The sequence below is a fragment of the Crinia signifera genome, chromosome 2 (assembly GCF_055691185.1).
Source record: "Crinia signifera chromosome 2, ASM5569118v1, whole genome shotgun sequence".
NCBI lineage: Eukaryota > Metazoa > Chordata > Amphibia > Anura > Myobatrachidae > Crinia > Crinia signifera.
Window position 1 is genome coordinate 178,541,719 of NC_139218.1, and position 13,140 is coordinate 178,554,858.

The 13,140-nt window shown below is 39.9% G+C and overlaps 1 protein-coding gene across 1 annotated transcript; it reads left to right on the forward strand.

Moving 5' to 3' along the window:
- Nucleotides 1-248: 248 nt before the first annotated feature.
- On the forward strand, nucleotides 249-12,542 carry TIMM17A (translocase of inner mitochondrial membrane 17A). The gene is made up of 6 exons (XM_083173235.1): nucleotides 249-392; nucleotides 4,974-5,073; nucleotides 8,832-8,895; nucleotides 10,452-10,580; nucleotides 10,702-10,812; nucleotides 11,748-12,542. Exons 1-6 carry the CDS (start codon nucleotides 367-369, stop codon nucleotides 11,819-11,821), a joined length of 504 nt encoding a protein of 167 aa, XP_083029361.1. The 5' UTR covers nucleotides 249-366; the 3' UTR covers nucleotides 11,822-12,542.
- Nucleotides 12,543-13,140: the final 598 nt, after the last annotated feature.

The window sequence follows — 13,140 nt, forward strand, 5'->3', positions numbered from 1 at the left end:
AGCATACGATCTGCATACGATGCAGGTCGTGGGAGCCGTGATACTCCACAAGTACCAAATACAGTGTAGTTGAAAACTAAAATGGGACCAATACTATCATAAAATCCAATCACATAAATTCCAAAAACAAAGAGAGAGCAATTACAGCTCCCGCAATACTATTGCATCATGAAAACCACGAAAATGGTAACACTGCTCAATCACGGCGACATGTTTTGCAAAATGAGACACTCGTTACAACATTACAAGTCTCTATGGTATAGTGAGAAGACGTCACGGATCTCAACAGCGAATGAACGACGTTGCTTGGCAGTCACGTGTTCTGTTCTCTTCCTGGATCTCCTCTTTTCGACCTTCGCCGGTATCATGGAGGAGTATACTCGGGAGCCCTGGTAAGCGAGCTTCCCTCTCTGGCATATGACCACCTGTCATATGCCAGAGACCCCATGCTGTCTGGTAGGGTGAGATGGGCCTAGGCCATTACATGGGCACAGTGTCCATGATCTGGGGGTGACTCTGCAATGTCACCATTGGTAGAGACAGTCATATGGCTCGCCGGTAATGTGCTGACTGTGAAGGATGACAGACTGATGGCGATTTATGTCCTTGTTACATGTCAGTCATCATTACATACAGTAGCTGCTGCCAGGTTTAAAGATGTTGCCCATGGAAAGATGTGAGCAGCAGATTAGAGCGCGCCTGTAATGCTCTGTGGTTCCACGGTCATTCTGTCTTATTCTCTTTTACATCTAAGTTCATATTGATTGAATTAGTTGCCTGATGTATTGATCTTGTCAGGTAAGTTTAGGTCAGTGTGTCCCACTGCGTGGTGTTGTGTAACTGTGGCTAGACAGAAGTAATATTGTGTGTACTCAGGTGTAGGTAAGTATGCCGTTCTTTACATCAAACATTTTTTCTGTTTCCCATTTCCTCTTGCCAATCAGCAGAAGTTTTGGGGAGTGCAAGTCTGCTAGTACCGCAATGTTTCTGATGCTGTTATATGTGAGAAGCTCAAATATGTTGTGTGAATTTTCAACACAGGTGCTGAATGAACAGAACCATACTCTAGGTAGGGGCATCAATGACCAATCTTTTAATATGATTGATCTTCATGCCCAGCATGTCATTATCCTTCATATGTCACTCCACTGGGCATGCAAAATGAGCTGTGTTTCTTTTTTTTTTGTTTGCTGCTGATTTCTCTGTGCTGCTGCTAATAATAATTATTGAATTTATATAACCATCTTCTTGTATCGAGCCTAAAGATAGATTGGAGACCTGTAATTTGCCTTTCCTACTATGCCAGGCAGCAGATAACATTTATGAAACTAGTGAACTTGAAATAGTGTGATGTAATAATGTAAGCTAGTGGTTATGGATACGCTTCCTATTTCTCTTTGCACCTGTTTTGATGAAGACCACCCTACTGTAGGTTAGTTAAGCCCCAAAAGCTATTCAGTTCAACAAAAGTGATTATAACATATGTGCAGATTAGAGCACAGGCCTCATCAAATGGGGCTCCTTCTAATTAAATTACCTCATTGAGTTTTAGTCATTACCAAATATTTTTTATTACTGATCACAAATAAAAGCCTTCTAGGGGCTGGTTGCTAGTACAGTATATAAGTGGTAAGGGACAGTAATGGCTCAGTAACAGATGGCTGGCTTTGACAGTACAGAGGAAATTATGTATTGGTGACGGAATCAGGCATCCCTCCTCAGGTACCACAACAGCCATCGCACCCCTCCCAACTTTAGGACTTGGTGCCCTTGAACTATTTTACCTTTCCCTTGCCTATTAGATTAGTGCTGTACACCAGTGGTTCTCAACCTCGGTTCTCAGGGACCCCCAACAGTTCACATTTTCCAGGTCACCTGGCAGGTGAACAGGTGCACTCATTAGTCACTGACACATTTTAAAAGATCACAGGTGGAGCTAATTATGTCACCTTTGATTGTGCGTGGAGACCTAAAAAACGTGCACTGTTGGGGGTCCTTAAGGACTGAGGTTGAGAACCACTGCTGTACACAAAGCCATCACTTGCTTGAATGGGATCTGGTTCATTGGACAACCGTGTCTATAGACCTGGGGTAGCCAACCCTAGTCCTCGAGAGCTACCAACAGTGCATGTTTTGCAGGTCTCCTCACAGAATCACAAGTGAGCTAATTAGCGCCATCTGTGTATCTTTTAAAATGTGTCAGTGATTAATGAGTGCAGCTGTGCAGCAGCTAGGTTGTCTGGAAAATGTGAACTGTTGGTAGCTCTCGAGGGCTAGGGTTGGCTACCACTGCGATAGAACAACATCATATGGTCAAGCTAGACAAAAAGTTGACACAATTAGGCAATGGGTCAATGCATGAAAAGGTCGACAAGGGTTTTGCATGATATTTTGGGGACTTTTTCCTACTTTCCCAACCACGTGCACTATGATTGGTAATGGTAAATTGTGCAGTACACAGCAGATGGGATGCTGGTTTACTAATCGGGGGTCCACATACTGAAATCTTAAGGTGCGTACACACTGAGCGATATATCGCTCAATGCCCCCTTTTCATCGGCGACCAGAGATGGTCGCTGATGAAAAGAAACCTCTGCCGGCGGTGCCACAGTGGGAATCAGCTGGTCGCAGGAGCAAGCTCCTGCGACCAGCGATTAGAACAGGGCAGAAAATGGGAGCGCGCACCCGGCAATTTATCCCCAGGGCACACCCAGCGATATTGCCTGCGATATTGGCAAACATTGTTGCCGTGTGTACACGGCTTTAGAATTGACACAAAAAAAGTACAATAATAAATAAAAAAAACTCATGTTGATCGTATCCATGTCAGCCTATTCCTTGTGTCAATTTTTTTCCCATGTTGACATTTTGGGGTTAACTTATACACTTGACCTAATGCAGGCCGGGCCAACCTGTGACTCTCCAGATGTTGTGAAACTACAAGTCCCAGCATGCCTCGCAACAGTTTTGCTATTAGGGAATGCTATACATGTTGCAATAACAGCTGGAGAGCCACAGGTTGACCAGTCCTGACCTAATGACTGTCAACCATGTACACCCCTTTCAATGTAGTGACCAATCAAACATTTGATTGCAATGTTCTGTTCGTAATAGCAGTTCCTATTCCTAGCAATTCTAGCAGTTCCTCTTTCCTGCCTGCGGCTGTTGCCCTCTTCTGTGGTGCTTCTAGCACAGTGTGGTCTGTATTTCAGCCCTGATATGCAGATTAGACCTGTGTTAGAAGCACTATAGCAGAGAGCTTCACCTCAGGGAGGGAAGAGTAATGGTGTGTACACACAGTACTTTTTGCCTTCCGATGTTGAAGATATAGTCAACATAGGATCGGAATCGGATGCAGATCGCAAGGGTTTTAACCCTTCAAATCCCGATCCGATTCCGATGCACGTTCATGTATCGCAAGGCAGAAAGTCTTGTCTGCCTTGACTATATAGTGCAGATCTGCACTATATAGTCAAGATTGTATGCAAATCGGATGTGACTTCAGATACTATCCACGATCCGATCTGATCGTGGATAGTATCTGAAGGCACATCTGACCGTGTGTACACACCATAAGGGCTGTTTCACACAGTACGGTTCCTGCCGCACGGTGAAATCCCGTACGGTCAGGGAGCCGCGCCGCACTCAGAATTTTATAATGGCAGGGATGGCCACAGCCCGGCAGCCGTCCCTTCCAGTGGGGGGATCCGGCTGCAGCCGTGCGGCCGGGCCGTGGCCGTCCCGTGTGAATGGACACAATAGTGTCCATTCACAACTGCTGAGTGCGGCACGGCTCCCTGGCCGTACGGGATTTCACCGTGCGGCAGGAACCGTACTGTGTGAAACAGCCCTAACTGTATCAGGTTTGAAAGAGGCAGGGTGCTAATATGAACATTATACTAGTGTTTCCTTCTTTTCTTAAACCTATACAAATATATATTATTTATTATACTTCTGATTGCATTCCTGGTATATTTAGGAGTGTTCATGACAGTATTGTGAACATTATGATGAAGGTAAACTGCGTGTGTTGGCCAATAATAAAATCTATTGCAGGGACTACTGATTGCCATGGTAACCACTCTTGCATGTTTACACTGAAATGTGATATTCTAAGTATTGGACATTAATAGTATACAGAGACTTTTGATAGCGATATCGGGAAATGGCTGTTAATTGTATAAATAATTCTACAGTTATTGTTGAGTATGTAGTAAGTCTGATATTAATTACATATTTGATTGCCCAGCCTTTTTATTTTAGGAATACAAAAGTACTGTAAATAGCTAAAAAATAAAGTTTGTCATATTTTGATGTTTTATCTGTTGTCCACAATCTGTGTGTTTTTTTTTTTTCTTCCTTCTATGATGATAAAACTGTATGAATGCTCTATAGCAGGCATTCCAAACCATGGTCCTCAAGGCACACCAACAGTGCAGGTTTTAGTGATATCCAGGCTTCAGCACAGATGGTTTAATCAGAATCCCTCAGATACTAATTAAGTCACCTGTGCTCAAGCCTGGATATCTACAAAACCGGCACTGTTATGGTGTGTACACACGTTAGATGTGCCTTAAGATCCTATCCACGATCTGATCAGATAGGATTGTGGATAGGATCTTAAGGCACATCCGATTTGCATCCTATCTTGACTATATAGTGCAGATCTGCACTATATCGACAAGGCAGCCAAGACTTTCTGGCTTCCGATACATGAACGCGCATCGGGATCGGATTGGGATCGCAAGGGTTAAAACCCTTGCGATCTGCATCCGATGTTGATCTGATGCCGACTATATCGTCAACATCGGAAAGGAAATCGGACCGTGTGCACACAGCATTAGTGTGCCTTGAGGACCGTGGTTGGGAATGCCTGCTCTGCTCTATAGGGAAATGTTTTTCTGGAAGCCTTTGTATTTAATCTTGTTTGAGTACTTTTAATGTTTAATGGACTTTTTTCACTCTCTTTCTAGTCCCTGGAGGATTGTAGATGACTGTGGTGGAGCTTTCACTATGGGTATCATCGGAGGGGGAATTTTTCAGGCCATCAAGGGCTTTAGAAACTCTCCACAAGTAAGTATAATGGTGTGGACTTGCTTTCACATATAGAAGTAGGTTAAGTCCACACAAGTTCCAAACCAATTCACAGCTTTAAGGCCCCCCATACACTACTGTGAGCTATCACATGGTTATCTTGGGATCCTATGTACATGGGACCGTGCATCGGATTGGATCGGGAGGTAAAATGCATTTCCTATGGAAATTTTTACACGCTTTATCGCCCCAATTTATCGGAATTGTGAAAAAGAGCCATATATTATAACAGTATGGGTGCCTTTAGACATACAGATTGTATATGGGGTATATGGAGAAAGTTCTGGAAAAATTTGGCCTAACAGGGGAAATCTTAAAAGCAATAATGGCACTATACTCCTCACCAGAAGCACATGTTCTATGTAACTCAAGTATATCCCCTAAATTCAGTATAACTAACGGGACACGCCAAGGCTGTCCCCTGTCGCCAATTATGTTTGTCCTATCAATAGAGCCCTTCGCTGAAACGATAAGACAAAATCAATCTATAGAGGCACCTGAAATAAATAGGAGACAACAAAAGACCTTATTATTTGCGGATGACGTTCTCATATTCCTCACTAAACCCCAAACCTCAATACCAAGCCTAATACAAACAATAAATCAATTTTCTGAAATATCATACTACAAATTAAATAAAAACAAAACAGAAATTCTACCATTAAATATTCAGGAAAGAGAGTTAGAAATTTTGAAAAAAAGATATAACTTTCATTGGAAAAATAAAACCATAAAATACCTGGGAGTGAATTTGACAGACGAAGAAATAAATCTGATAGAGGATAATTATAGACCATTACTAAAATACCTGGAAAAAAACCTGAAAGACTGGATGTATAAAGAACTAACATGGATAGGGAGAATAGCCACCATAAAAATGTTTGTATTACCCAAACTACTATATCTATTTAGGGCAATCCCGAGAGTACTCCCTAAATTCTGGATAAATAGATTTAATAGGCTAATAAACGAATATATCTGGGACAATAAGAAGTCAAAAATAGCAAAAAAACACTTAATAAGACCTAAAAATAAAGGGGGAGTAGCGTTTCCAGATATACAATTATATCAGTATGCCTGTATTTTAAATCAAATCTCAGAAGGAGTTAGAGAGGGGGAGAGAAAGCCGTGGGTGGACTTAGAAGAGGCAATAACAGAAGGAATTAAATTACAAGATTTAATCTGGATGCCACCAGACATGAGGAAAATAAATAAGGAGACCCCTAAAGCGATTAAAGACACCCTTAGGGTCTGGGATGAATTCCTGAATGCGCAAGAGGAATTTAAAGCTCCTTTAAAATTTATGGAGATACGAACAATAGAGAAGCTCATCCCAGACCTGGAATTGGGGATATGGAGGTCCAGGGGAATAAAAACTCTAGAAGATATAAGGGATGAACAGGGTATACTCCCATTCACACAACTACAACAAAAAAACAATTTACCACCATCCGAATTTTATAAATACTTGCAAATCAGAAGTTGGTTAAATAAACAACAAATAAAGGATACAGAATTAAAACACCTAACCAATAATGTACTTAATAGAATAAGAGGGGGACATCAAGCAAAAGGAATTACGTTTTGGTACAAAAATCTCCTGAACAATAGACTGGAAGGGAAAATGGGGGCCCAATTAAAATGGGAGAGAGATCTAGGACTAGAGTTCAATGCGGAGCAGTGGGAGAAGACATTCGTTAATATACATAAGATGACGAAATCTATCTCGCACATAGAAAAATACATGAAACTGTTACATCGAGTGTACTACACCCCTGAAAAATTAAATAAAATATGCCCATCACAAATAAATGTCTGCTGGAGATGCGGGGAAGGGGGTGCCGATATAATGCACATATTCTGGACCTGCAACAAAATAAAAAAAGTATGGGAAGAGGTAAAAGAGCTGATAATTAGAATAACTGGAAAAGAGGTGGAATTAACTCCCCAAAGAGTATTACTACATATGGAGGAAAGAGACGTGAAAACACCGAATGTATACCTTTTAAACCAACTTTTCATAGCGGCAAAAACAACAATAGCCCAGTTTTGGAGACAGGAGCAAATACCCACAAACATAGACATAATTAACAAACTAAACTACGCATACAGAATGGAAATGACTGATATGATAGAAAGTGGAAAAACATTCAGAAAATGGGAAACTTGGAAACAATATTGGGAACAAGAAGGAAGAGATTAGGATTAGGAGGGAATATGAATACAGGAAAGACCAAATCATAGAAGGTGAACCCAAGATAAAAAGCAGCAACCCCCCCCCCCCCCCTATTGTATAATTGCCCGAACTAGTAAATGACTGAGTTTTCAAGAATGAATGGTGAAAGGAGGATAGAGAGGTGTTGTTTCCTGTTTTTTCTTCCTTTTTTCCTTTCCTCTGCTATGTGAGAGATAGCTAGGATAATAAGTAAAAGATTTATTTGGACACCCCCTTCCTCTCGGAATGGATGTAACCATAGGATATGCTATGATTTGTATTGTATTATATGTATGTATTGATAGGAGAGTTATGTATGTATTAATGTATACGTAGACATGTATGAAATAGAAACATGTCCGATGTATATTTTTTGATATAAATAAAAAGTTTAAATATAAAAAAAAAAAAAAAAAAAAATGCTAATTAAATGACAATGATTGAGTGCCTGACCTAGAAGCTAGGGCAGTAACGATATTGGCGGTGGTGCGGGTCGTATAGTGTGTAAAGGGCGTTAGATTTTGACCTTTTTCTTTTCTACATAATATAAGCACCATGAAAGTCTGTATGTATGCAGCCATGTATATATTGTGGCATGTCATTGATTTGTGTCCCCTTATTCATTGTGGGCCATGTACAGTAGAGATATTTTCAAATAAAGATGAGTAAACTAGACACCATCATGCAGATGTGTCAGGAGGCATTTCTCTTGTAAGTGCGATGAAGATACTATGTAGCTGTTCCTGATTTTGACACCTGACAAGCAATACTGTGCAAAGGTTTTAGGCAGGTGTGGAAAAAATGCAGCAAGGTAAGATTGCTTTAAAAAGTAGAAGTGCTAATAGTTAACATTCAGAAATCTAAATCAAATCAATATTTGGTGTGATCACACTTTGCCTTCAAAACAGCATCAATTTTCTTCGGTACACTTGCACAAAGTGAGGAATTGTGTAGGATTATCATATGTAGGTTAATTGAAAAAGTTATGTAGGAGGCTTAAAACTGGGCGAGGATGCATACATTTCCCGCATATACAACATTATAATCACGGGGCTATATTACGTTTCCTTAAGGATTGGCTATAATTGCAAGACCTTTATGTCAATACGATGGTAGAGGGACATTTTTTGGAGTATTTGGCTTTTTAAGGTTCTGCGTAACAGACCGAGAGAGGGAGAATAGCGCCGGTGGTGAGCGACCAATCCCGCAGCATGGCGAGCGCAGCGATCCAGTAAGGGACTTGGATGCACTCATCCCCCTTTTTGAGTACTGGCAATCGGGATTCTGATATCTGTATACTGACCATTGCCCACCATACCACAACCTGGGCTGACCGTTATGTTTTCAGTACAGGCAACCCCTAAAAACAGGAAGGGAGTCTAGAATTTTGAAGCCAAAAAAGACAACTCCTAGAACAGAGGCTAATTCATAAATTGCCCCTTTTTAGTGCTGCCCTATATATAATAGTACAATCTGCCTATAATGGTTTATAAGAATTTTAACGAATTCATTTGTGTTGTAGGGTATGAAGCACCGAATGAAGGGCAGCTTTGTTGCTATACGCACTCGGGCTCCACAACTGGGAGGTAAGAATATATATATATATATTTTTTTTTTAAACCCTTACATTTCAACCTAAAATCAATCAGGCCTGGGCTAATTTTATTTGCCAGGTTAGAAAGTTTGCCATGGTTACAGAATTAGTTCCCTTTTTTTCTCTTTTGTGGTCTACCTTTTTCCTGCACTGTTTTAGAATGAGGATAATTGGCTCATCTTCAGTGCATGGACCACTAGTAAAAGATTTTGAAATTTCATGTTAAAAATATTACAAAGTATGTGCAAAACTGCTTTCCAACATTCTATGCTTGTATGTCAAGTTTTTTTTTTTTCAATAGAGTAATTTTATTGTTTTAAAGATAGGCATTTACATTTCAAAAATGAATGATAATCAAAGACATCAAGAATAATTATCCTATGCAAAATTTAATGTAATAATAACAATGAACAATATTACGGTAAAAACAAAAACAAATTACAAAAAACCCCCCCAATTTAATTTTTTTTTATTTTAAATTAATCAATAAAAAATAAATATATAATTTATAATAAATATACTGTCTTATCCAGCCCTGCTCCCTTAAAATGGAAAATATCATCAAGAAAGAAGAATAATTACATAGTACAGTCATATAGAATTATAAATTATAATTATAACGACTAATTCGCATCGGTGACTACAAATTTAAATAGACAATTTCAATAGATTGAAGAACATTAGAGTCATAATCAGAACGTATCGGCATATACTGAGTTAATCCATCTATGCCACAACTTATCATATTAAGACATTTTGCCCCTTAACATATATATATATATATATATATATATATATTTCATGCTGTAAAGTAGAATTGACCAACACCTTCTATTCTTTAAAAAACGGACCCGACTGTGCCATCCAAGCGCGAGCTATACATAACTTTGCTAAAGCAATCAGGTTAATAACATACAGAGAATCATCTCTATAAAGTATGTCAAGTTTAAAAGCATGAAAAAATATTTGCAACATTAAGTCTACTAAATATAAACTAAGAAAACCTTGTGAGCTCCTGTGATCGATATCCCACACACTCACAGAGGACTTAGGGCCTTATTCTGGTTCACTCCTTCTGGCAAATTCCTTCTTAGATGGACAAAATGATGTGCACTGCAGGGGGGCAGATGTAACATGTGCAGAGAGAATTAGATTTGGGTAAGTTATTTTGCTTCTGTGCAGGGTAAATACTGGCTGCTTTATCTTTACACTGCAATATAGATATTGGTTTGAATAACACACCCCACCCAAATGTTACTCTCTCTGCACATGTTACATCTGCCCCACTTGCAGTGCACTTGGTTTTGACCATTAGCAATTCCTATAGAGTGGGCTGCATTTGTGTTTCTGCCCCTTCACCTATCCTTTCGCATGTTAAAGTAGTGGTTATCACTATTGGTGTGCATAGACTAACCTGAAAAGTCCCATGTGTCTGTAGTCGCTGATAGGTGCGTATGCTCCAGAGAATTTTTATCATAAAATGTTCAGAAACCAATCCTTTTCATGTTACATTCAATGATACTATCATTCCCCTTCTCTTCCCCTTAGGCAGCTTTGCAGTGTGGGGTGGCCTTTTCTCCATGATAGACTGCAGTATGGTAAAAATACGAGGAAAGGAGGATCCCTGGAATTCCATTACCAGTGGTGCTATGACTGGGGCGATCCTGGCAGCCAGAAGTAAATATCTCTATTTTGAGTGTTTCACAAAGAACAATGTTTAATGTTTGTTACTTACAACCAAAGATGTTTATTTGCTGGACATATATTTATCAGTGTTGTTACTGTGGTATTTTACCAGATGGCGCTGTTGCTATGGTAGGCTCTGCCGCAATGGGTGGAATTCTGCTAGCCCTAATAGAAGGAGCCGGAATCTTATTGACCCGATTTGCCTCTTCACAGTTTGCAAATGGTGAGTTTATCCTGCAAAGATTTTTCATTTCAAACAAGCTGCAATACTGTATATTGAATATCCAGGAAAGGGATGATCTTTGTTAACCAGCAGCGTATTCTGCTTATACGTGTGTACATTTTCTTACAGTAATTATTTCTGGTTTATAATCCAGTCCTGCAGTTTCAACTTGCTGAAACATCCCCATCCTTATAACCATATTTAATAACATTAATGAAAGTAAATGCAAATTAGCATTTCCGAATGAGCATCAGATGAATATTGCAGAAATAGATCTATGGATTTATTTGGACACTGGCACAATTTTCCTATGAAAGCCACCACAGTGCATTTGGAATGAAACAATGGAGATGCAGTCGGTGACAGCTTTAATTCAAGGGGTTGAACAAACAGATTGTATGAAGTGTTTACTGGACACATTTGCGAAATTATAAATGTTAATTTTTTTTTATTTTGTTGAGAACTCTTTACAGACAAGTTATTAGTGTCCAAATATATATGGACCTAATTGGATGTGTGTATTTCTGATGTTAATTCTCCTGCTAGTGTTCCACTCTGTCTCTAGACTTAAGGCTTATACACACTAGGTGATTTTGAGCTGAATTCAGCTCCGTGTTGTCGTTTGAGCTGCTTTCAGCTTAAAAGCCTCCTGGTGTTATGGGCAGGCGATGAGCGCTGATGTACTTTACTGCATCATCCCTGCTGGCCTCCATTCGTGTGTTGGTTTTACCAGCAGACTGATCGGCTTTCCATAGCCTCCTGCTATGGAAAGCCCTTCACAGTGGTAAAAATTGATCGGCAGGGCGAAATCGCCCAGTGTGTATGCACCTGTAGGTTGTCTGCCAGTCATAATTGCCAATAGGTGCATATAACTGAATGCTAAACTTGTACTGCTTAAACATGGAGCTAGTAGTTATTGTTTCTCTTTTGTCTAGGTCCACCAATCCCAGAGGACTCCTCCCAGCTCAGCCCGGCCTCCCCCTTTACTGGCTACCAGCAATACCAGTAAAGGACCTAAGACACCTGACCTTAAACTACCGCCATGGTCTGTGCACACTTGGATTTTTAGTCTCTGAATTAAGCTTCTGGGCATGGCTAGACAAGCATGGACTACGAATGGCTTCGCCATAATGTCAAGATGGCGTAAAGTTTCCAGTAATTCAGTTTACCCATGAATAAAATCATGGGTAGTGATATAATTGGATGGGTATATTTGGTTATATCTTGAACCACACGACGTGTAACATTGGACATTTCTTTTCCCAATGTTAAACACACCCACCACGTGCTGCAGCAGAATTTAGCTAGACAAAATAAACCCTTTCCTTGCTGACTTTAAGTATGTCCTCCTATCCTGTTTGTAATCTAAATTCATGCTCACAGACAGATGGGCAATTCTGTACACTCAGTATAATGTATATTTTGTATCCAATGGATATTGTGTTGCACACAATTTCACGCATATTTTCCACTTCACATGGTTGCTCTGTGTTCTGGTACTAAAATGCCATGTTGGTGTTCCCGTGTTTCGTTATTTCAAATGATGTAATGTGTACAATTTCTGTATCTGAAGTTGGCTCTAGGTGTGTGAGAACACTGCCTACTATTGTACATCACGGGCTTATCTTCAAGTACACAAGGTTACATTTCTTCTGTGCGATATTGTACACTTTTCTCCACACTGAGTCAACTTTTTATTTTATGAATACAGTTTAAAGAAGAAAAATGTCCTTTAGTGTCCTGTACTCTATTTAAATATATAAAAAGCAACAGAAATGTGCTACTGTAATTGCTGTTATGTGTGCAGTGTTGGCAACAGTTCTCCTGTGATTGAGTTGGCCCCATAAGGTTTGTGTTTGCAATACTATCTCCTATATGGAGGAGGCCTTATTGAATGACCCCTTTGAGTGACAGATCATAGGAGCCAATGGGGGGACATTTACTAAGATGGAAATTGTATTTCACATGGAATGTTTCTATGGGCAACCAATCAGAATCTACTTATACATTTAGCACCTACTAGAATGTAATAGAAAGTATGATTGGTTGCCCCTAGCAACATCCTATCTGAAATAGAACTCCCATCTTAGTATATTTTCCCATCATCTGCTTCTGGCATAAACCTAAAGGTAAGTGGATGTTATTTGTGTATATATATTTGACAGTAGATACTACAATCTGCTGTATGTATGTAGTGCTGTATCACCCTTCTGAGCTTAATGGCTTGTTCCTCTGAGCATGCAGTAATGTCCCTGAGTGTGCTCTGAAAAGCAGTGAGTATCTGTACATGCCAGCCAGCCCCTGCAAGCTCGGAAGGGAGGAGCCTGG